The sequence below is a fragment of the Melospiza georgiana genome, chromosome 2 (genome assembly GCF_028018845.1).
Source record: "Melospiza georgiana isolate bMelGeo1 chromosome 2, bMelGeo1.pri, whole genome shotgun sequence".
Taxonomy (NCBI): Eukaryota; Metazoa; Chordata; class Aves; order Passeriformes; family Passerellidae; genus Melospiza; species Melospiza georgiana.
The window spans coordinates 114,820,495-114,841,749 of record NC_080431.1 but is presented as its reverse complement, the minus strand read 5'-3'; the positions used below and the strand labels follow the sequence as shown (position 1 = coordinate 114,841,749).

The 21,255-nt window shown below is 41.2% G+C and overlaps 1 protein-coding gene across 1 annotated transcript in view; it reads left to right on the top strand.

Annotated features, from left to right (window-relative positions):
• The first annotated feature begins 509 nt into the window (after positions 1 to 509).
• Positions 510 to 21,255, top strand: part of PDXK (pyridoxal kinase) — a 42,540-nt gene continuing 21,794 nt past the window's right edge. The window contains exons 1-2 of the mRNA XM_058019250.1: positions 510 to 650; positions 19,572 to 19,626. Coding sequence (XP_057875233.1) covers positions 564 to 650; positions 19,572 to 19,626 — 142 coding nt within the window. The 5' untranslated portion in view covers positions 510 to 563. The remainder of the gene's footprint in view (positions 651 to 19,571; positions 19,627 to 21,255) is intronic.

Sequence of the window (21,255 nt, the reverse complement as noted above, 5' to 3'; positions counted from 1 at the left end):
CTAATGGTCAGAAGTTCCACCTGAGCATGAGGAAGAACTTCACTGGGCAGTGACTGGGCAGACAAAGTATGGAAGGCTATCATGTTCACTGGACATACTCCAGAGCCATACGGTAACAACCCTGTGCCAGTGCTCCGGGCTGGCCCTGCCTGAGCAGGAAGCCGGACCTGGTGACCCAGCGCGGTCCCTTCCAGCCTGCCCCATCCCGCGCCGCCCGCAGTGCCGGGGCGCGGCGCTCGCCGCTCCCGCCGTGTCCGAGCCCGGGGCGGATCGGGCCGGGCCCGGCGCTCGGTGCCGTTGGCTCGGCCGGGCGGGGCGGCCGCGGGGAGCGTGACCGCGTGACGCCGGTGGGTGTGCAGGGAGCCGTGTTCCCTCCACAGCCCCGGGCAGCGGGCGCGCCGGCAGGCGGCCATTGGGAGCCGGCCGGCGCCCGCCTCCGTGCGGCGGGGGGTGTGTGACAGGCGGGCAGGGCGAGCGCGTCACGCCGTCCGCGCTCCGCCCCCCGCTCCTGCTCCCGGCGCCGCCAGCTCGGCCCGGCGCGGGCAGGCGCGCGCGGCGCAGCCATGGAGCCGGAGTGCCGGGTGCTTTCCATCCAGAGCCACGTCGTCCGCGGCTACGTGGGCAACAAGGCAGCCACCTTCCCCCTGCAGGTGAGCGGGCGCGGACCTGCTCCTCCTCCTCTCCCTCGTCCTCTCCCTCCGCCGCTGTTCCCTGCGGGCGGGCGGTGTGACGGCAGCGCTGCCCGGCGAGCTCCGGTGCCCAAGCGGCTCCTGCCAAGCCGGGGTAAGGGAAGGGCACGGCGGGGAGATGCCCGCACGGGCACCCTCCTCGCCCGCTCCGCTGCCGGCGGCAGTGCCCGTCCCGGGGCTCCGCGCACCCCGCGGCCGCTGCGGCTGCGCCTCCCGCCGGCTCCGCGCCGCTCCCGTTAACGCAGCTCCTCCGGGGGCTGTGGCACGGCGGGCTGTGCCCGGGGAGGCGAGCCGGGGGTGCTGCCCATGGGTTTGCTCGCTGCCTGCGGGCTGAGGGAAGCTCCGCTGCCGCCAGCAGGGGCAGCCAGCCGGGGCTGCTGCTCTTAAGGCAGGGCGATCGCCGTGTCCCGTGTCGGGGACCCGGGGCAGCGGTGTCCTTGTGCTGGCACCCAGCTAAACCCCGCCGGCCCTCAGGGGCAGAGACTGGAAGATCCCCCAGCCCGGATGGTCTGGGGAGGGTGTAGTGGGGAGTAGGGGCCACTTAATGCGTGTGGCGGGCAGGGCCAGAGGAGCTGCCTGACATGGCCCAGGGCTGGAGGTGTAATTGGATCTTGGCCTTCGTGCCTGTCATGTGCTGCCTTCGGAGTTGTTTGCTTGGATCTCGCCGGTGCTGGGAAAACATCGGGCGGACCTTTGCACATCGCACTGTTGGCTCCTGTGGAGGGTCTGTGTCCTACAGGGTGGATTTGGGCCTGCCCATCGGGAGATCTTTGTGCCTTTAAACAGGAATGTCGGTGTGGAGCTCTCTAAGAGCCTCGTTACCAGTGCACACTGTGTGTGACATTGGTTATCTTGGTGTGTGCTTACAAATGGTGTAGCTCATTTGACTAGACAGGAGAGATGATGTACTCTGATAAATGATGCAAGTGAGATCAGGTCTGCAACAAGCCACTGGCACACCCCCAAAGCACCATCCAGTTATAATGTAACCAAGTCTCTTAAAAATTAATGTGTGGTGAAGGGTGATGTACGTATGTAATCCGAGTATTGTGGAAAAATACGAGTATGTAGAGCTCCAGGCCAAAAATGTGATCATGAACTGCAGGTCACCTGTCGTTCCTTTCCTAGCAAAATGATCTCGAAATTGTGCTTCTCCCTTCAATTTCTGTGTACCAGAAGAGAACACAGCAGTACTTATTCCAGAAACCTCCAGTCTCTTAAGCTGTTCTCTCTCTTCATTCTAATTCTCTGTCAAAGGTTTTCTCTACTTTTCTGTAGCTTAACCTTTCTGTGGCAAGTGAGCTGTGTAACTTGGCAAATGGGTTCCTGGAGAGTGTTTTTAGTTCCTTGGCTATGATGGCATAACATACTGCTGGATTTAAAAAACCCCTGTTGTTGGTGTAGCTGGGTTTTGTTCAGGAGGCTGTTGCACTCGCACTCTGTAGTATTTCTCAGTGAATAGTGTAACAAGAAGTTTCTGGAGTGGGAGGAAAAGAAATTTACTTGGGGAGCAGCCAAACTCCTGCCACTGCTGGCTGCACTTGCAAATCCTATGTAGGCAGCCCTTAGTGAAGTTGTGCTCGTTGGAAAGTTACCTAAAGCCTGGTTTTGCTAGAACATCAGATGGGGCAAGGTGCCCCAAAGTGTAACTTTGCTTTTCTTTATGAAGAGAATCACAAACCTGAGTTTTTCTCTTGTATTGTTTTTATATAGCCATGAAAATAACCTGTATCTGTTCTTGAGGATGGGTGCAAGTCTGGCATGCTTTTATTTCCTATTCTCTTTTTTTTACTTTAGTTTTCTGAACCAGTTAAGTGAGGCTCCCTTTGGAGCTCATCTGTATTGAGTTAGCAAGGCAGGGTGTATGTAGATATGTGTGCCTGTGTGCTTGTGAGGTTGAAATCCTGACACAACAGTTCAGGAATCCACATTTGGACAGCAGCATCCAAATAGAAAACCTGGCATGGTTTCACCTGCTCTTTGCAGGCTTATCCAAAAAACATCACTCATGTTTGCATGACCTGATCTTTGGTGGAAATCTGTGACATTACTATCAATAGCAATCTGCACAGAAGAGAATTTTTAAGGTCTTTTTTCAATCAGTTGGTTGCATTGTTTCAGGCTGCCACTAGAGTAAAAGCTTAAGTATTTAAAATGTAGGTAGGACTTGCTCTGTGGAGTGTGTTGTAAATGCTTTCTATAAGGCAAACACAGCAAAACAGAGTTAGACCATATATTAGAGCAGTTATAATAATGGGAATAATAGAGCTAAGTGAGAAATATTAGAACTTTTTACATCATTTCAGGTTAAAATAAATTTAAGTTATTAGACAGTCTAGATTAACATAGAGGAAATGTGCACCTGGATTTGCCAGAGAGTGAACTGCCCTCAGCTTTGAATTCTGCCTTGTCAAGGGTTTAAATAGTTTCTACTTGCATGATCTTACTATCTCTTTCAAATGTTCTGAAAGTAGTTCTGAATTATTGTTAGAATAGTCATAAGTTGTTCCATAGCTGTGTATTCTGAGCTTTCAGTATCAGGAAGTGATACTAAAAGCTCAGAATTGGTTCAAGATGGTTCAGGACTGTCCAGCATTTAAGACAGTAAGAGCAGTAGAGTGTACATTAACTTGGGGAGTTGCCACTGGGAGTCAGATAAGGTATTTCAAAACACAAAAAAAAGTTTCTAAATGTTTCCAATGTTTACCAAGATTTGTCATAGTTTTTCTTCTTATCACCATGGCATTCAGTTTCACTTTTATCGTATGCGGTTTTGTTTTCCTTAGAGACAACCTCTTAGCTGTTAATTTTGAATATAATTTTATCTTGCCCTTCCTGCCCCACCTTTTAGGTAGGCAGAATGTGGCAATAAGTAAGGGGAGCAGAACTACAAGTGGAGAGTTACAGTCCTCCTCAAACCACAGGGGATCCAGAAGGACAAGGTGATTTCTCATCCTGACCAACAGGAAAACTTTGGTTGGCAGAGGAATTTAGGATTCATGTACTGCACCCATCATAAAACCAGCTTTTGGGAATCAGTGTGTCAGTCTGTGTGCTCAGTTCTTGGGGCCTCCATGAGCTTCCAGGAAAGAATTTTGAAAGTGTAAGGAAGGGGCATGAGAAAATCCCAGCCAGTCTTACCTGGGCACTGGACATTTGGTTGCCACTGGAATAGTTCATACCCCTGTCTGCAAACCAGAAAATGTTGATGTCTGCTTATGTCTCAGTAGCAGTGATGGTTTGGGGTGGTTTTGTTTGTTTGTTTTGTCTGCCTAACACTCACAGAATTTGAGAAAATCATGCCTCTGTTTTGGGTATTTAATTCCTGGCTTCCTTTTCTATCTGCTTACCTTGAAGAGAGAGCTAAAAGTTGAAACAAGCCCCATTAATTGTTTGTATCTGGAGAATGAAATTGTCCATCCTAAACTGTAGAAACATAAACAGTTTCTGCAATACAGGATTAAATAGCCTTTTGAAATCTATTCAATTATTTTGTTTTCCTTTTAACTTTTTTCCTCCTGCTAAATGGAGATAGTTGTCCAGGTATTAAAAAGGACTGATGGTTCTCTGACCAGTTCTCAGTAATTCTCCTCTGTAAGTAAGTCTACATTTTTAGCTCCTTCTTAATTGTAGAAAAGATGGGAAAACAACTTTGGTCAGCACAGGTGGTAATTTCTTTGATATTTATGGATAGTCTTGAACTATCTTGTCCAGTATGTGCTGAGACCAAAACCAGTATCAGTAATCTTTGCTAACTATCTACATGGCAAAAAAGTTAAAGACTTTTTTTCTTTATTTTGTTAAAAAGTATAGTCAAATGACTTAAGGATTGTGTAGAAAGATAAGTGCCTCTCTTATTTAAGATGACTCACTTTCTTTTTCAAGCCCTGCTATTGTGTTAATAGTATGAGTCAGAAGAAGGATGAATCAATCAAAAGTCTTTACAGAGTAACAATAAGAAATGTTCTTGCTGGGTAGCCCTTATCTTTGTTACAGATCAAAGGCTGAAAAACCCAAACCTTAAACAAAAAATAAATACAAAGATGAAAGAATGAATCTGGTCTTTGTGATACCCAAAGATTGTCCTAAATTGCATATCTAAAACAACAATTATTGCTCTAGAACCATACTTCAAATGAAGCTTGTGGAAGCATGCTTCTTTTCTGCCTGACTTTGTTCTTTTAATAAAGGTAGATAAGGGGTGAATGAATTAAAAATAAAACAACCCAAGACATAAAAAAATTGACAACCTCTCTGGGAAGGCTTGTTCAAAACTATGTAAAGAGCATTTGCTTCTTATGTGGATGCCAGCACAAGTAGCTGCAAAATTCAGGTGAATACCTTGCACAAGGTGAGGCCCTGAAAAAGACTTGTAATCCAAAAAGTCCAGAGAAGGTGGCTTCCCCAACCTGGCAGTGTGGATTTCTGGGGAAAGACTTTGCCAGACCTTTCCAGAAGTGCTTTTCCACAGGAACCCAGCTCCAGATGCACTTGAGAGAACTTTGAACCTGTCAGAAGATTGTAGGAGATGGACTTTCCACCTGCATGGTAAACTGGGAGGGAAGGTGAGTGGGACAGGACTGGGAAGTGATAAAGTGTCACATTCATATTTTCTGAAAAATCCCTTCACCCGGGATTTTTCTCCTGGGAAGCTGAGAAGCCTCAGAGAAAAAGGAAAACAATAATTATCTGATTTGCTTCTCCTGTGTTTTGCTGCTTTGGAATGTGGTTGGACATTTTTTACCCACAGGTGATTGTTTCATTGGGTTTCTGTGAATTATTTTGACTTATTGGCCAATCAGGGTAAAGCTGTGTCAGGACTCTGGAGAGAGTCATGAGTTTTCATTATTATCTTTTTAGCCTTCTGTAAGTATCCTTTTTGTATTGTTTAGTATAGTTTAGTATAGTATTCTTCAATATAGTATAATAAAGTAATAAATTAGCCTTCTGAGAACATGGAGTCAGATTCATCATTCCTTCCTGCCATGGGGCCCCCTGCAAATACAATAGATAAGAAAGTAGATTATTACTCAAAAGATAACAACAAAAGCCAACAAGAAGGAGTGTCTGTGTCACTTTCAGCTCTTAACATTGCTTTGAGATAGACAAAACTGAGGCTGCTGGGGTCTCACTTTTACCTAACAATAGGAGTTTATGTTTGTGCACAGCTCTAAACAAAGAGACCTCAATTTTCTCTTTGAACTCCAAATGGAATCTTTTCAGCTACTAATGCAAAATAATCAGCTTGAAAAATTAGAGTAATTTCAACCTGCCCAAAAGAAGTGCAGCTGTGGCTGCAGATGTGCTGTGGACTCTGAAGGGCTGGGCAGAGCCTCTGATGAGCAGAGAGTGGGACTGGCTGAACCATCCTCATCCAGGGTCAGCTCTGTGTGGTTGTGGGGCTTCTGACTGTTCCTGCCAGCCACTGAGTGGTGGCAGCTTGTTAAATAAGCCTTTGTCATGAAAATACAGCCATGAAAATACAGACATGCTGAGGGATGTCCACACAGGCTGATTGTATAACCCAGCTGTAAAGCTGCAAACAGCATTTTAAGATATGCTTCAAGTTAATATGCAGTGTGTGTATGGGGCCAGTTGGCCAGTTACATTTTAAATTTTTCAAAAAGATGGTGGTAAATATCTACAGTGATTGATGATTCTGATAATTTGCTGGCTTTTTTCATAGTAAATTGTGGAAGTTTGAGCCATGCAGATGCATATGCTGGTGTTTGACACAATAGTTACACTGGAGTGTGTGTTGTGATGTGTAGCTAACCAACAGTTTCTGACAGAAATGTAAATCTTTTCATCTGTCTCAACACAGCAAAGGGAGAAGATGAAGGAGGATCCCATTTGGTGCCTACAAGTACATACAAATATTTGACTTGAGAGGAAGCAAAAATTCTTTACCCTGATTCACCCACTGTCTTTGGGGAAAAAATTGAGCTGTCAAGAAATTGCAAATCTTATTAAAAGACTGGAAAACCTTGCCTAGAGGTGGATTTGCACTGTTTGTGCGGGGAGTATAATGTACTCAGAGACTCAGTAGCTACTTGCTGAAGGCATTTTTATATTAGGAACAGCCTTATTTTCTGTCTTTAGGTCTTAGAGGTTTGTTTTTTTAAAATTTTTTGAGTATTTGATGTCTTATTTCTGCTCCAAATTAAATCGCCAGATGAGAGAATATTTTTTTGTGCATAAACAAACAGGGACAGATAACAGAGGGAGAGTGATCAGGTTTCTGGGGAAAGATAAAAAGTTTCAAGTTAAAGTTAATTTCATGTTAAAATGTATGGAAATGTGTTAAAAACAAAAGTATAGTTTGAAATAATAAGATGAATAATAATATATATATGCAAAAGGTACACTTGTTAAAACAGGAAATATATGCAAAAGGTACACTTGATAAAAACAGGAAATATATGCAAAAGGTACACTTGATAAAAACAGGAGACATACGAAGTTACTGACAGCTCTCTAAAATACTCTTTTAAGTAAATAGTTGTCTTTTACTGTTCACTTTTTCTATTTATATCCAAAAAATGATGGTCACTTTTCCTTGAAAAGCAAATTTAGTCATTTTAGATAAGGGATACAGCATTATCCATGGCTGACTGAGCACATACCAGGCAGGTATTTTTAGCTTTTTTAGGCTGAATGGATGCAATGGAAGTTCCACTTCAGTTGCTCGTGTTGGATGGAAAACAGGCTGGAGCTGGTGAGGCAAGGTTAATGTGAGGAGCTGGACATTAGTCTTGGGACATAAAATGTCCATTCTTCTGAAATTACTGTATGCACTAGAGTGTTCAGCTGCACAGTAATATGTACAGAGAAGAAAAAACATATATATATGATGAGCCTAATGTTTGAAAGATGCCAGGAAGGTCTGTGCTGATGGATAATATGAGCCCCAGGAGAAGCCAGACTGGTTCATCATCTTGTGGCTTGGCAGCAGTGGGGTGACTTATCATAGCTAAAAAAATATTGCTGTGCTGAACTACCTGAAATTTTTCAAGCCTTTGTTCAGGACTCGTATTTGTTCATGTTAATTCATCCGTGACACCTCCCAGCTCCATTCCCTTAGCATCTGGAGCAATTATCCACAGAGCAGGAGGGAGAACTGAGGTACCAAAACCTCTTCTGTGCTTCATTTAAAAACAAAACAAACTTCTCTTCACCCTCTGTCATCCTTTGTAAATTCTAAGCATATGGAGTAGTTTGGGCTGAGTAGAAGTCCTTGCATGGTGATTTAATTTTGCTGTCTTGGGAATGCAAATCACCTCTTCCCAGCTGCATGTGTGGGATTGAGGAGGTGCTGGAGCACACACTGGAAAATGGAAAGTCTCTCCCCTGTGGCAAAACAAACTGGAGGGTTGTTTTCTGATCTGTGGGTGCAGTCACTCCCAAAACCAGCAGTAAATGCTTTTTCTGACCTGCAGAACTCTCCCAGTCTGGCCACAGCTCTTGCCCTTCTCTCTGCTGTGGGGTCCACTCACGTTTTAGCTCTTAGAAGAGGATCTGTGTGGAAATCTCCAGCAGGGATGGCACAGCTATCAATGACATTTATAAACAGAAGGGAGGAATCCATGGCAGTCTGCAAGAACAGTGTTCATTGGAAACATCCAAAGTTGGTCTGTCCCATAATATCAGAATACAGCAACATTTTTTCTCTTACTTCATTTAGCAGATTGCTAGCCAATAAGGCCAAGAGTGTTATCTTTCATACTTCCCTTATTTTTAACACTAAGTAGCTTAGGTGTTTTTTTTCCTAAATTTTACCACGTTTCTTCATACATGGCAATTTTGTCTCCATCTTCTCTGAGGGGAAAGAAAAAGAAAATGAGTTACAGCAGAAAAAAAATGTCAAAATTTAGTACTATTTTGCAGAATTGTTCACTGGTGGTTATGGTCATGTATTTAGTAAAGTCTCGCCTAAATCTAGAAAAAAAAATATTTTACCAATCTGTGTACCTTACAAACCTATTTTATTACTTTTTTTTTGGATGGTGAGTACTACTGCTCATGGTTACACTGAAAGAAAAGTCTTTTTCCATCCATCTTCACTGTGGTTACTCTCATTTTTCTGGCAGGATACAGCCCCTGGGTGTATGTCACATGGGTGAGTATCACACTACCTGTGAGAAACCATCAACACAACTCTGAGCATTTAACAAAAATGAAAACATAAGTTTTTTTTTAAAAAACCCAGCTCACTGTAGTTAATGGAAGTAGCATTGTGCCTCTGCCTATTCATACAACAACCAAACAAACCCATGGCAAGCAGTGTTTAAATTTGAGAAGTTTTATATTGTCACCTGCCCTCTAGGGTACTGAAATCTGCTGGTTTCAGTAGAGGAGCCAGACTGAGAAATGCTGCCAGCTGCTCCTTCCACCTGCACTATTTTGTGTCCACTTCAGTGCTCCAAGGAAAGTCATTTTGTCAGGCCATGTGGTAAACTGCTCTGAGAAGCCACCCAGGTTATAAATGACTTGGCAAAAGTGGAAAAGGAGAAAGTGAGGGTTTATTTTGTGAGCCAGTTCCTAAACACAGCCCCACAGAAAAGCTCTTTTGGCACAGCTGAGGTGCCAGGGCAGGAGCAAGCCCCGGGCCCTGCACCTGCTGTCTGCTGAAGGAAACATTTTCTAGAATGCTCTTCTCTAAGACTTCTGCTTGTTTTGAAGGAAGTGGTGAGACACCCACTCTCTACCAGCTTCATTCTTCCTGTTTGTGGCCTTGACCTGATCTTCAGATAATGTGGCACCTCCTTCAGTGAGCTGTTTCCTGTTCTGTTTCTTCAAGTATCTCTTACCATGCAATTTAATGTCTAAACCTTTGGTAGGAGAGTGGGATCCATTCATAGTCTACCTAAGGAGTCCACATAAAGAATGTGCTGGATAAAACAAATCTCCCTTGTAGGATCACTCCACCTCAGATGTACAAAGTGTGCTTGCCCACCCCTTGCTAATGGACTGGTGGTTAGAGACCTGGCTAGCCAATATACGAAAAACAGGACTAAAAATAAAGTGAAAAATCAGAGGAAAAGAATGTGCTGTGGGATCCTCCTCCACCATTTCATTCACAGAACTAAAAGAGATAATTCCCACGCCTGTTGAACCTATTGCTGCTGTCTGTGTCTGCCTCTCCTTATCAGTGTTTGCAAACCTCCTCGTGTAGCACTGCAGGATTCCAGCTGGCAGGAGTTTGCAGTGACAGTATGGTGTTTTTGTCAAATTACATCCAAGTGTAGTAGGAAGCAGCATGAAGATGATGAATCTGAAATCTGCAGTGAACCTACTTCTCCATCTGAAATCAGCATCTGAAGTCATTGCTTGACAGTAAAGAATGGGTTTCTTGGGTGGAAGGCAGGCAGAGACCCCCCCCAGCACCACTTTGTTCTGCTATTTTTATGTTTGTCCTTTAGTGGGAAGAATGAAGGGGAAAACAGCAGCATAAACAAGTTGTTTTCTTGTCTTTCATTGGCCTTAACCTTTCTAAATGGGTGTCTTGCAGATCTATCACTTAATACCACTCCACATGGCAGCAATGGCCTCATGCCCATGGAAAGGTCAACAGAGCAGCTCTACCACAAATCTTTTGACCCTGCAGTCATCTCAATCCCAAACTAGAGCTGCTGTGATGCAGGGATAGTGCTGAGGAGAGTGTGTGTCTTGCAGGCACAAGAGGCTGTTTGTCTGAGTAGCCTATGGAAATGGTCATGATGTAGAACAAGGAATTTCTTAGTGCTGAATAAAATGGCTGAGGGGAATTTTGATAAAGGGATTTATTTTATCTGAGTATCTTGCATTGAACAGTTAGTAGTGCATGCTAATCAATCTGTCCAGGTGCAAAGAAAAATTAATGACATTGTGGTATTTGCTCTGAAGTGTTCCTGTGGCTCCAAGACTTCTTTGGAAACGCATCTTCAAGGCATTACTGGATAATCTTGAATTTGGCCTAATTGTCATTCAGATTGCACTTGCATTACAAGCCTTTTCAGAAAAATCAAGAAATTATTTGAGAACAGATTCACTGCAGTCTCAGGCTGTTCTAGTCTTTTCTGTTCAGTTGGTCATGATATTACAGCTAGATCAGCCCATCAGCAAATTCTCAGTGAGCACCAATTTTGCCAGAGTACTGTGACAAAAATTGTAGTCTGCTCTGGCAGAAGAGAGGATTTGTTTTCTGCTCCAGTCTTTACAATATCCTCAGTGCTGAAGTCAGCTTATAAATCCTGAAAATGGGTATGCAGTTGATCAAAGGTAAAAAAGGGGTGTCACTGCAGAAACAAGCCCTGTTCCAGTGCCCAGCCACTCTCTGGGAGAAGAACCTTTTCCTATATCCAACCTAAACCACAATTTCAGGCCATTCCCTTGGGTTCTGTCACTGTCCCCACAGAGCAGAGATCAGTGCCTGCCCCTCACTGAGGTTTCCCTTCAGTCTCCCCCAGGCTGAACAACCTCATTCCCTTCAGGTGCCCCTCACAAGGCTTCCCCTCCAGACCCTTCACCATCCTCATAGCCCTCCTTTGGATGCTCTCTAATAGCTTAATATCCTTCTTCCATTATGGTGCATTTTTCTCAAGGTCATCTGGTATATATTTTTACTGTCTGTTTTGTAATTGTCTATTTCTAACCTCAGAATTTGGTCTGTTCATAAATCACCAATAATATGTCCAGCATCCCTGTCCCCAGTTTATTTGCTCTAGTATTTTATACACAATATCCCAAATATCCTAATGATTTTTCTTTGCAATGCCTTGTCAAATACTGCACAAAAATACCACTATATTATAAGTACAGAATTCTCTTCAGATACTTGGTGTGCCTTATTAAAAGCTCAGAGAAAAAAGAGATTGGGTTAGTCAATAGCAGTTTCAGTTCAGTTTATCAGCCCACGCCAGCAATTATTCCTGTTCACTAATTGTCAGGACATGCCTTTTCTTTTTCCCAAGTTCCTATTTCTCAAACTGAATTAGGGTTTTTACTTTTCTGCAGCCAGTACAATGTATTTTTTTTTTGGTTCAGCAGCAAATGGAAGGAGATGCAATTAAGGGAAAGAGCTGGCACATAGCGAGAGGCACAAGCTGCAACTGGGAAATTTTTCTTTTTCTCCCACTCCAAATCAGTTTGATTACAGAAATTCAGCCTTTAAAAACATGTTTCTATGCCATCTCCAGAGGAATAGAGTGCAGCAATGGTGTTCACTGGAGCTGCAGTGATGGCTGTGTGGGATGAAGTTCCAAACTGTAGGATATTAATGCAAACAGCTTGTGATACAATGGATACATAGAGCAATTCATGGCCTGACACAGAGGCTTTCCTATTGCAAAGTATTGCCATTATTTGGCAAAAAACACCCCAAACCTCAATTCCCTTGTTTGACAGGGCAATAAACAGTGGTAATAAAGTTCATTCTGTTAATGCCTTCCAATTAATATTGGGTTTAATATATATAAAGAAGTTGGAAGGAATAGAATGGATTTGGTTTATGTGATACAGTATTTTTTTTTACACAAATTACTGGCTAATTCAGTTTGTGAACTGTACACATTCTCTACTAAAAATCAGCAATTTGGAGCCTTATCACAAGATTTCTTGAAAATTCCTAATAAATTGTGTCTAGTTAAGTCTTGGTAACCCCCATGGTTTATGTACATCTTTGTGCTATAAAAATTTGTCCTTTGACTGATGCCACAGTTGGGATAAACCCCACAGGCTGTTAATAAAACAATTGGGGTGGGGGCAAATATTTGTGTTTTGTGTATTTGTATATATTTGAGATGTGGGATTTGCCCTTAAATATTCCCTTGTTTTTTTAAATGCTGCTGTGTGCTTTAAATGATAAAAAATCAAACTACTTCCCAATGCTTGGAAGGTTTGGCTTTGAAGCTGAGGACATTTTTTTTTCTTTCTGTAGAGCTCCATGGCTTGTCATATGCAGCCATTAATTTTTGACAATTAGAGGCAACTTCACAGTGTGGTGATTAGAGGGCTGGATCATCTCTCTTACAAGGACAGGCTGAGGGAGCTGGGTGGTTTTGGTTCATCTGATAATGTGTGTTATACTTCCTCTTTTTTATACTTTTTTTAGTGTTTATCCTACTGTGGTCTAACTCATCAGTCTGTTACCGTTTGTTGGCACAAAGGGTGGGACATGCCTGGCTTGGATGTTTCATCATTTGAATATTAATTAGAAGAAGAATCCATAAAAGTTTTACTTGCAAAGTAAAAATTTTGCAAAGTTTTTTTTTTTTTCCCCATAAAAGTTTTACTTGCAAAGTAAAAAGTTTGCAAAGTTTTGCAAAGTTAACTTTGCAAAAATTTTGCTAATTTATTTTTTTTTCCCATAAAAGTTTTACTTGCAAAAAAAGTATCCTGCTGCAAAGCAGAGGAGTTGAGATGCAAAGAATTTAAGTGTTATAATTTAAGGAATTTTAGTGTTATAATTTAAGGAATTTAGGTGTTATAATACAAGGCTGCATATATTTTGGGGGCAACTGGGTGCATGAAAGTCAAATCTTCCTTTCAGCAGTGGAGTCTCAAAAGTTCTCTTCTCCTGATTAGCAGAACCTTGTTCCTTCTTACCTTTTAACCATTTTTCTGTGCCCTTTTCCTGTCAAACTGTGTTTCTCTTAGAGATAAACTCATCTTTTAGAGTTGGGAGATTTTAACCTGTGGCACATTTGTAGCTCAGGTAATAAAAAACCCAAGATGCCTTGTGTTCACAATAAAAGAATTTGCATGAATGACTGGCTGAGCTTGATTTACAACTTCAGCTACTGACACTTTCCTACATTTGTGGTTTTCAGACTGTTTTGTTTGGGGACTCGTATGAGAAAATTGGTTTGGGTGTGTTCTGGTATGGTAGAGCTAATGTTTTCTAAAATTAAGAACTTTGAAGGACCTGAAGATTTTGGGTGAAGGTCTTGCCTTCATTCCATGAAATGTAGATAGCAAACTGTGACCATGTATCAGGAACATAAATGCTGTGGAAGAAACGTGTGCAGGTCTACACAGGGTGGTTTTAAACAAACTTTGGCTTTTCTTACGCTGTTTTGTTTTTTTTTCCCTCTGCCTTTTCCTCATTCCAGATTTTTCCTCTAACTTGAGCTGCATTACTGCTTCATGGTTTTAATTTCAAACCTGAAAATGAAACACCACTGGAGGCACAAAGCAAGTGCCCTAAGAGGGCAATATATACCAGTCATGTTGCAGAGCAGAGAGGTGGTTTTAATTGAATTTCATTCTTGCAGAACTAGGTCATTGTTCTCTAAGGTTGTTTAAATTAAGTACAAACTAAAGCATTCTAGTTAAATTGGTCCACTGGTCATTTAACAGCAAAGGATGTATTATTTTTACTGTCAAAGCTGGCATAGTTAATAGTGTAAACTTAGAGTACCCCTGGGCTTTATCCTTAGAGCCAGAACTTTATGTTGGGGAGCTGGTGGTGGAATTTTGTGTGATTTTACACATGGAGCTCTACAGTGGATAAAACTGAGGTTTTTGTAGGTAATTGTGTCACTGATGGGGAGTGGTCCCTGGAAGGGACCTCAGGGGTCTCTGGCTCAAAGCTTGGGCAGGCCTAAGTTCAGCCCAGGCTGCTCAGGGGTTTATCCCCCTTGGGTCTTGGAAACCTCCAATGACAGCAACTCCCAGAGCATCTCAGCCCCCTCTAAGCTCCCTTTCTCTGAATATGTACATATAATCCATTGGAAATTGGGAATTTTTTTTTTTTTTTTTTTTTTGTTTTTTCTAATGTTTAGTACCCTGGAAACCACTAAAACTTATTTCAGTTCAGATGTTCCTGTAATTCAAGTGACAGTTTTTCTCACACACTTAAGAGATACAAGATATTTCTCTCTTAAAAAAAAATAATACTTTTTTCCTCCCCAAACTGCATATAAACAATGAAAAAAAGGAGAATTTCCTGATTATTACAAAGTGTGACATTGGAAATATGCCTTTTCCCCCTGCAGGAGCATAGTAAAGCTGCAAAACAAATTTAAACAGAAGCAGTTCAGTAACAGCTTTTCACATTTCTCAGAGTAAATAAAATTATTAAATGAGAAGTTATATTAATATTTACTCTGAGGCAGAGCTAATCTTTGAAGTTAACAGTTTTCTGACTCAAGTGGTGTTAATAATCAGATCCCAAATAGGATTAGGAGGTAGAAGTGAGTACCTTTATTTGTCTCCAGGCCGTTGGTACATAATGTAGATTACACAGATATAAACATAAAGGTTGGCAGTCATTAAAACTGAATTTCAGATGTTGCATTTGCTTCAAAATCTTCCTGCTCATTTCTCTGTTGTTACACTCACAATTTTCCATACTGTGAAATGGTTTTCTTCCTCTTTTTCAGCCTCCCTTTTGCATAACATCTGAAGCTCTCCTCTGGACTGTATGTTTGTAATACTTGATTTCTAACAGTCTTAGGCAATGGTTTGTCATGGTGATGAAGTAACACATTTTAGTGTTTATGTGGTTGGAATGTTTCCTGGAAGGAATGGGAAGAGAAACTGTAAATTTTAAACAAAGCTGAGATTAGGGCAGTGGCAGAGTCCAAAGGGTTGCATGATTAGAGTGAACCAAAGCTGAGATCCAGCTGTTTATGGAATTTACCCAATTCAAGACATTTTCTGTCTGTCTGGGCCTTTAGGTTGCTCCACTACTGAAACAACTGGTATCTCTTGGAAAATTTTAAACCTGAAGGAAACCCATTTCTTGGCTTTTTATTTTGAGCATAATGGCTGGATATAAGTTCAGACTACTTCTGTGCTTTTAGGAAAACTAGGCTGTCTATCCTATTTTCCAAAAGAGCCAACACCTTTAGAGGTTGTGCATGTATTTTGAAGTCTCTTCCTTTCTTGTGTGTTGATTTTCCCCTTGAATATTTGCTATTTTTATTTGGGTAGTTCTCTAGACCACAGCCCTGCCCTGGTCCCAGTTTCTCTTTGCAAGGCAGAGAGAGCACCTGGGGGAAGAACTGGATGAGGTTTTTTTCCTTCCCCTCAGTTACCTGTGATGAAGAACTCAGCTGAATTTGATGTCATGCATAATGTGCTTTGTGCTGATTGTTTCTTCTCATGGGTTCTGCTCTGCTGTGTGTACTTAGATTTAGTCTTGCAAATATTTTTCTGAAATGGGTCACTCAGATCTGCCAGCCAGACCTTCCAAGCACAGAACTCCTCCAGTTTTAATGTTTTGTGATTTAATTTTAGAAGTATAACACTCTGCCTCTTTTGTTTGTAGATATTTGAAAAATACATTGAATTTGCCCATTTTCCTTTAAGATTTCAATTGCAAATATCACTGTATGATGTGATCCAAGCAAGTATGGTTTGGGTCTTAGGAAGCACAACATTTGACACATGCTTAAACTGCAGGCTGAGAGATTTAGGATGGACTCATCCATCTTTTTTCCTTGGAAAAACACTTATCATCCTTACCCACACTGGCTCTGGGTTTGGATTTGCCCAAGGTTTCCTGTTCTGTGAACAAATGATACTTACACAGGGTGACAGCAGAGCGTGGAAATTCAGAATTGTCCTCTCCTGGAGAGCTTTGGGAGAGCAGATCATGCAGGTCAGGGCAAGTGTGTGATCAAATAGGATCACACTTGTTCTGCCACAGGCAAACTCCAAGTGGGGTGAGTCCTTCAGTTTATTTACACACAGGTACCAGGAACAGGTGTGTGTGTACACAAGCAAGAAATTTTATATATTGAGTTTAGTTCTGTTTTGAATTTTTACTTTCTGGTGGTTATCTGAAGAAAAGGTTGCTTCTTACTGGTTTATTACAGTATGAAAATTATTATATCCTACTGAGTATATATTTTCAGGTCATAGTTGCTACTTCTGTGTGCAAATATGATAGATTGACTCTTTTAAGTATGATTTGTCTCATTCAATTAATTTGCTCTGATCTCAGTTTTCAAGGGTCTGTACATACAAAAATAATGTATTTCTAATTAGTTAACTTTCACTTAATATTTATTTAACCTCTGGTTTGAGCAGAAATTTTTAATTAATTAAAAAAACTCTCAAAACCAGTGCTTTTAGTTAGGTTTGCACAAGGAATTAAAAGTGTGAGTATGTATTAAAAAGGATTAACAAGATATTTTTGGAACAAAATTCCCTTTGTAAGCAAGGAAAGTGTTCATCATTCAGAGCATCAGAAACTGTCTCTGATGTCCTTCAGGTGTGAAGGATGACAGTCACTAACACTGGTTTTTAATTATTCGTTGGAAACAACAAATAAAAGAAATTAAATAACAATTAAAAGGGAGGAAACAGCACTTCCTTATCCACTAGAAACTATCAAGTTGTTAAAATGAATTATGCAAACCAAAATAAAGACACAGTTTTTTCTCTATTCCTCGAAGAGGCGATTGCTGTGAAAAGCTGCTTTTATCACCTCAGTCCTGTTTTCAGGTTGTCTTCTCATGACTAAACTCTGCAGGACTTTTAAATGCAGTTTGCCTTGAAAACAAACAACTTGGCTTAAAATGGCTTCAGCATTCTTTTTGATTATTCTACTGCTAATGCTAAGCCTAGGCCTTAGCAAGCACCTTTATAAAAGGAAATGATTTGGAATAACTGTGAGTTATTTTAAGAGTTGAATCAGGATTCAGAATTAGATGTGTTAGATTTCAATCATACATGTCTATTAAAAACAAAACTTTGGAGGAAACTGGAAACTGTGACAGAGTGGACTAATACCAGTAAGTGACTTTCATTGGAGACTTTGAAAGGTTTTTTTTTAGCCTGTTTTGGACTGATGAGAAAAGGGAGAATATCAAGGTCCCTTGCAGAATTTGAGCTGTCTGTGGCTTTTCATCCACTCTCCAAAGCATTTTATTTAATGTTTTACCAAGTGTACAGCCACGCTAACCTGGCACCTGGCTATCTCCAAGAGACGTGGCCTCCTTGTACTTTTCCATCTTTTGGTTGAAGCAGATTAACTGGCCAAAACAAACCAAAAATCCCTAATCCTGTGGAAAACCTGGCTGGGAAATCAGATGATAACTGGTGCTGGGGAGGACACAAAAGAAGGGCTGCTCGTTTTGGTGGCCATCATCTGGGACATCTGAGTGTTGTAGAACTGCCCTGCCTGCAGCAGCTGTGCCTGCTCTCCATCCCTAAAGCACTGAGTGAAAACCTGATTAGTCAGTAAATCGCTGCAAGGGTGCTCTGTAGTCTTAGGGTTTAAGTAGTTGGAGAGATGTGATCTGAATACTGCAGAGAAAATGAATTAATTCACAGTTATTGCCAAGATACTTTAGGAAGTAACATCCTAGGTCTGTTCATTACAGGGAGGGGAGTTGATTATGGGATGATAATCTGGCTAGAGGCCATGTTTCCTTTTATTTGTTTGAAGAGCATGTGCAGACATCAAGGTTAAGGTCATAACAGTGTTGTCATGTTCCTGGGACTTTAAAATAAAATCCACCAAGGTTAAATAAGAACCTGGGGGAGCATAGATGCTGAGCTTAATTTGAACTTGGTCACGTTGAGGTAATCCACCATTCTGTGCACCACTAATCCAAAATTACTTTGCTTTCTGGTGAGGAAGGAACAGAAACCTTTATTAACTATTGAAATAAGAGATTTTTTTCTAAGAAGACCTGTGTGGATGTGAGCTGTGAGACAACAGAAGAGTAGAAAGGAACAACTTGTCACAGCACGGAGCTTCATCTTGTAGCCAGGTATTGGAATGAAGGTCTATCCCAGGGAAGGTACAGGCACAGGGAAAGCCTGATGTCTGGCACCAGGCACCCAAAAGGGTTTTAATCTGTGAGAAGGAGTTGCCTTCACGACAGAAAGGGGAGAGGAGTGAGTCTGCCTGGAAAACGTGACTGGAAAAGCTTTGTTTGCTCACTCCCCCCTCGCAGCAAATTGCCTGAAAGAGGATCATGCACAGTGGTGCATCATTGCTGTTATCTCCAGTGTGACTCACTGAGCCATACATAGCAGCACTTCTTTTGAGGAGATTTCTTACTCAGAGCAAGCTGGATGAGGAAACAAAGACTCGGCTGTCAGACTGTTAATGTGACTTTTGCATTAGAATTCCTTGCGTGACACATAAAAATGTCTAAAAATGGCTTGACTAGCAGTGCCTGTGTTAAACAGGTATTGTCAGGTTAAAAATCCTCATTAGTTTTCTACTAATTGGATGCTCTTATTTACATGTTATTTATATATTTTTGGGTGACAAGAATATCTGTTGATTGCACTAGGAAATTATTGGTTATTTCAGTATTTGGATTGCTGGTAATGCAATGTAGCAGGTGGCTTTCAGAGCATGCTTTAGGCTTTTTTTTATTCTGTGTTTGTTTCTCCCTTGTGTTGCCTAATCATACCACAAATTAATTCTCTGTGACTTCTTTCTATTCTCTTTTAGCTTTAAAGGAACTGGTTGTGACATCCAAGTATGGCTTGTAGTATTGATCCCTTTTAAGATCCCTCTCTCCTCCTTTTAGAAAAATTGGTTTTCTGGAATGCCAACAGCATCATCCCTCCATATTGTGCATTAATTTAGTACCTTGTACTTCTTTTCTTGCCAAGAAATATCAGCCAAGGCTTTCTTCAAGGTTTCAGTGCTTGCTGCTGGAGCAGCCTCTCTGGCCTTATCCCCAGATGAACTCCAGCCTGAGCATCCTGAGCTGTGTTTTTCTGGTGCTGCTGCCAGTGGCATTTTTGATCCCTGTTTGTTGCTGTAGTAGAGCAGTGTGCTCTTTGTTTATGTTGCATATTTGTTGACTCAGCTCCCAAGATTTTTAAGTATGCATGGGACAGCAAGGAGTTCTCTTTTTTTGTGATGTGGGTAATGTATTAACAAAGTTGTGTTGGTAAAAGAAATATTCCTGTGTTCTGTTACAGGTTTTGGGATTTGAAGTTGACACGGTGAACTCTGTCCAGTTTTCAAACCACACAGGTAAAATTTTACAGATTTACTCCAGTGTCCCTAAACTCACTCAGCATGGGGCTCACCTCATCCCACGGCAGTGGAGAGGACATTGGTCTTATGTAAAGATATAAACTCTTTGGGAGCCACAAACCAGTTAAAGAGGATATTGGTTTTGTGTTTTCACTCATATTTTCATGATAGAGGATGGAAATGTAATTTTCATGTTTTCATTCAAGTCTCTCAGAAGTCTCTCTGAATATGGGAGTAGGATGGATGTGGTAATGTCCATTTCTGCCCTTCAGAGTGTGAATTTCTTTTGTTAGGCAGTGATCTAATTAAGTCAGATAGTGAAATAATACAAATACAGGCATCTACACAGCCAGGCATGGGAACAAATGAGTCTTCAAAATGGTTTTCTATGAATTATGGCTCTATGAAAGTCACAGTCACATTATCAAATCAAACACAGAAAACACATTATCAGAAAAACACAGAGGTAGATGCAATGTTTCCTCACTGTGTGCCCATTCAGGTACTATCAAGTATCCCAAAATCTCATTTTGGTGGGAAGAAAGGCCTTAATACCTTTTGGTGTATTTTTAATTGAGCTCTAAGCCTGAATGCAATGCACTCACCTAATATGTTCAGACTTCCTAATACTCACAGTTGTAGAGGACTTGATTTTTTAAAAGAAACCTGAAATGTATGTTTATTTTAGCAATACCTTTCACCCATAAAGGAGCTCCAAGTGACTTGCTATTTTTGGATTACTGGAGACTCATGTCTTGGTGGTGGCAAGTTTGAGAGGAGAGCTACTCTAGATAGAGAAAATCTATAGGTGTCTTCAGAAAATAATATGGGAGCAAATTCTGGCTTTAACATCTTGGAAAAGAGCAGAAGTTTTTTCTGACAAAGAAAAAAGAAGGCAAAAGTTGAGGTACTTTTTTAGTATCTCTACAGGTGCAGCTCTGTTAATAAACTACTGATTTTGAAACAGAGATCAGACTGTCCATGCAGCTTTCAAAAGGTTCTAAGATGACTATCATGGAGGGAATTTAGTGCCACCTTGGGTAGAAAAAATTAATGTTTCAAAGCTGGCTTTAAAGCTACCTCTGCTTGTTGAGGAAGGGTAATAACAAAAAAAAAAAAAAAACAAAAAAACCAAAAAAGGTAATAATTAAACAAGGGAATGGGGCCTTTCCTGGCTTAGACAAAAATCTGCTTATTTTGCTTGTACCCTTTGGCACAGTACAAAGGTTCTCTTGTGTTTTTCAAATATACTTAGGTGTGACTTCTGTTTATTTAAAAAAATTATTTAGTTTTGAAGTTTGGGATTTTCTGTTAATTTCAATAGCTGGATAAAACTGTTGTAATCTTAAACAAAATTAAGCAATTTTTTCATGTCAGATTATTCAGTGCTTGAAATGCATGAGCACATGTTGTTTGTTGGCTTTCTGTTTCAAGATTAAATCAGCTTTATAGGGCACTGCAAGAGCTTAATAGAAGTTTTATAGACCATAAAGTGAATGTGTCTCAAGATGGGAAAATTACATTATCAGTAGGATGACCAGGTTCTTAAAACAAAAAAGAAGATTTTAAATTTGTTTTTAATGATATCACAGCCAAGGAGAGGTTTCCAGTGTTTCATTCAAGGTT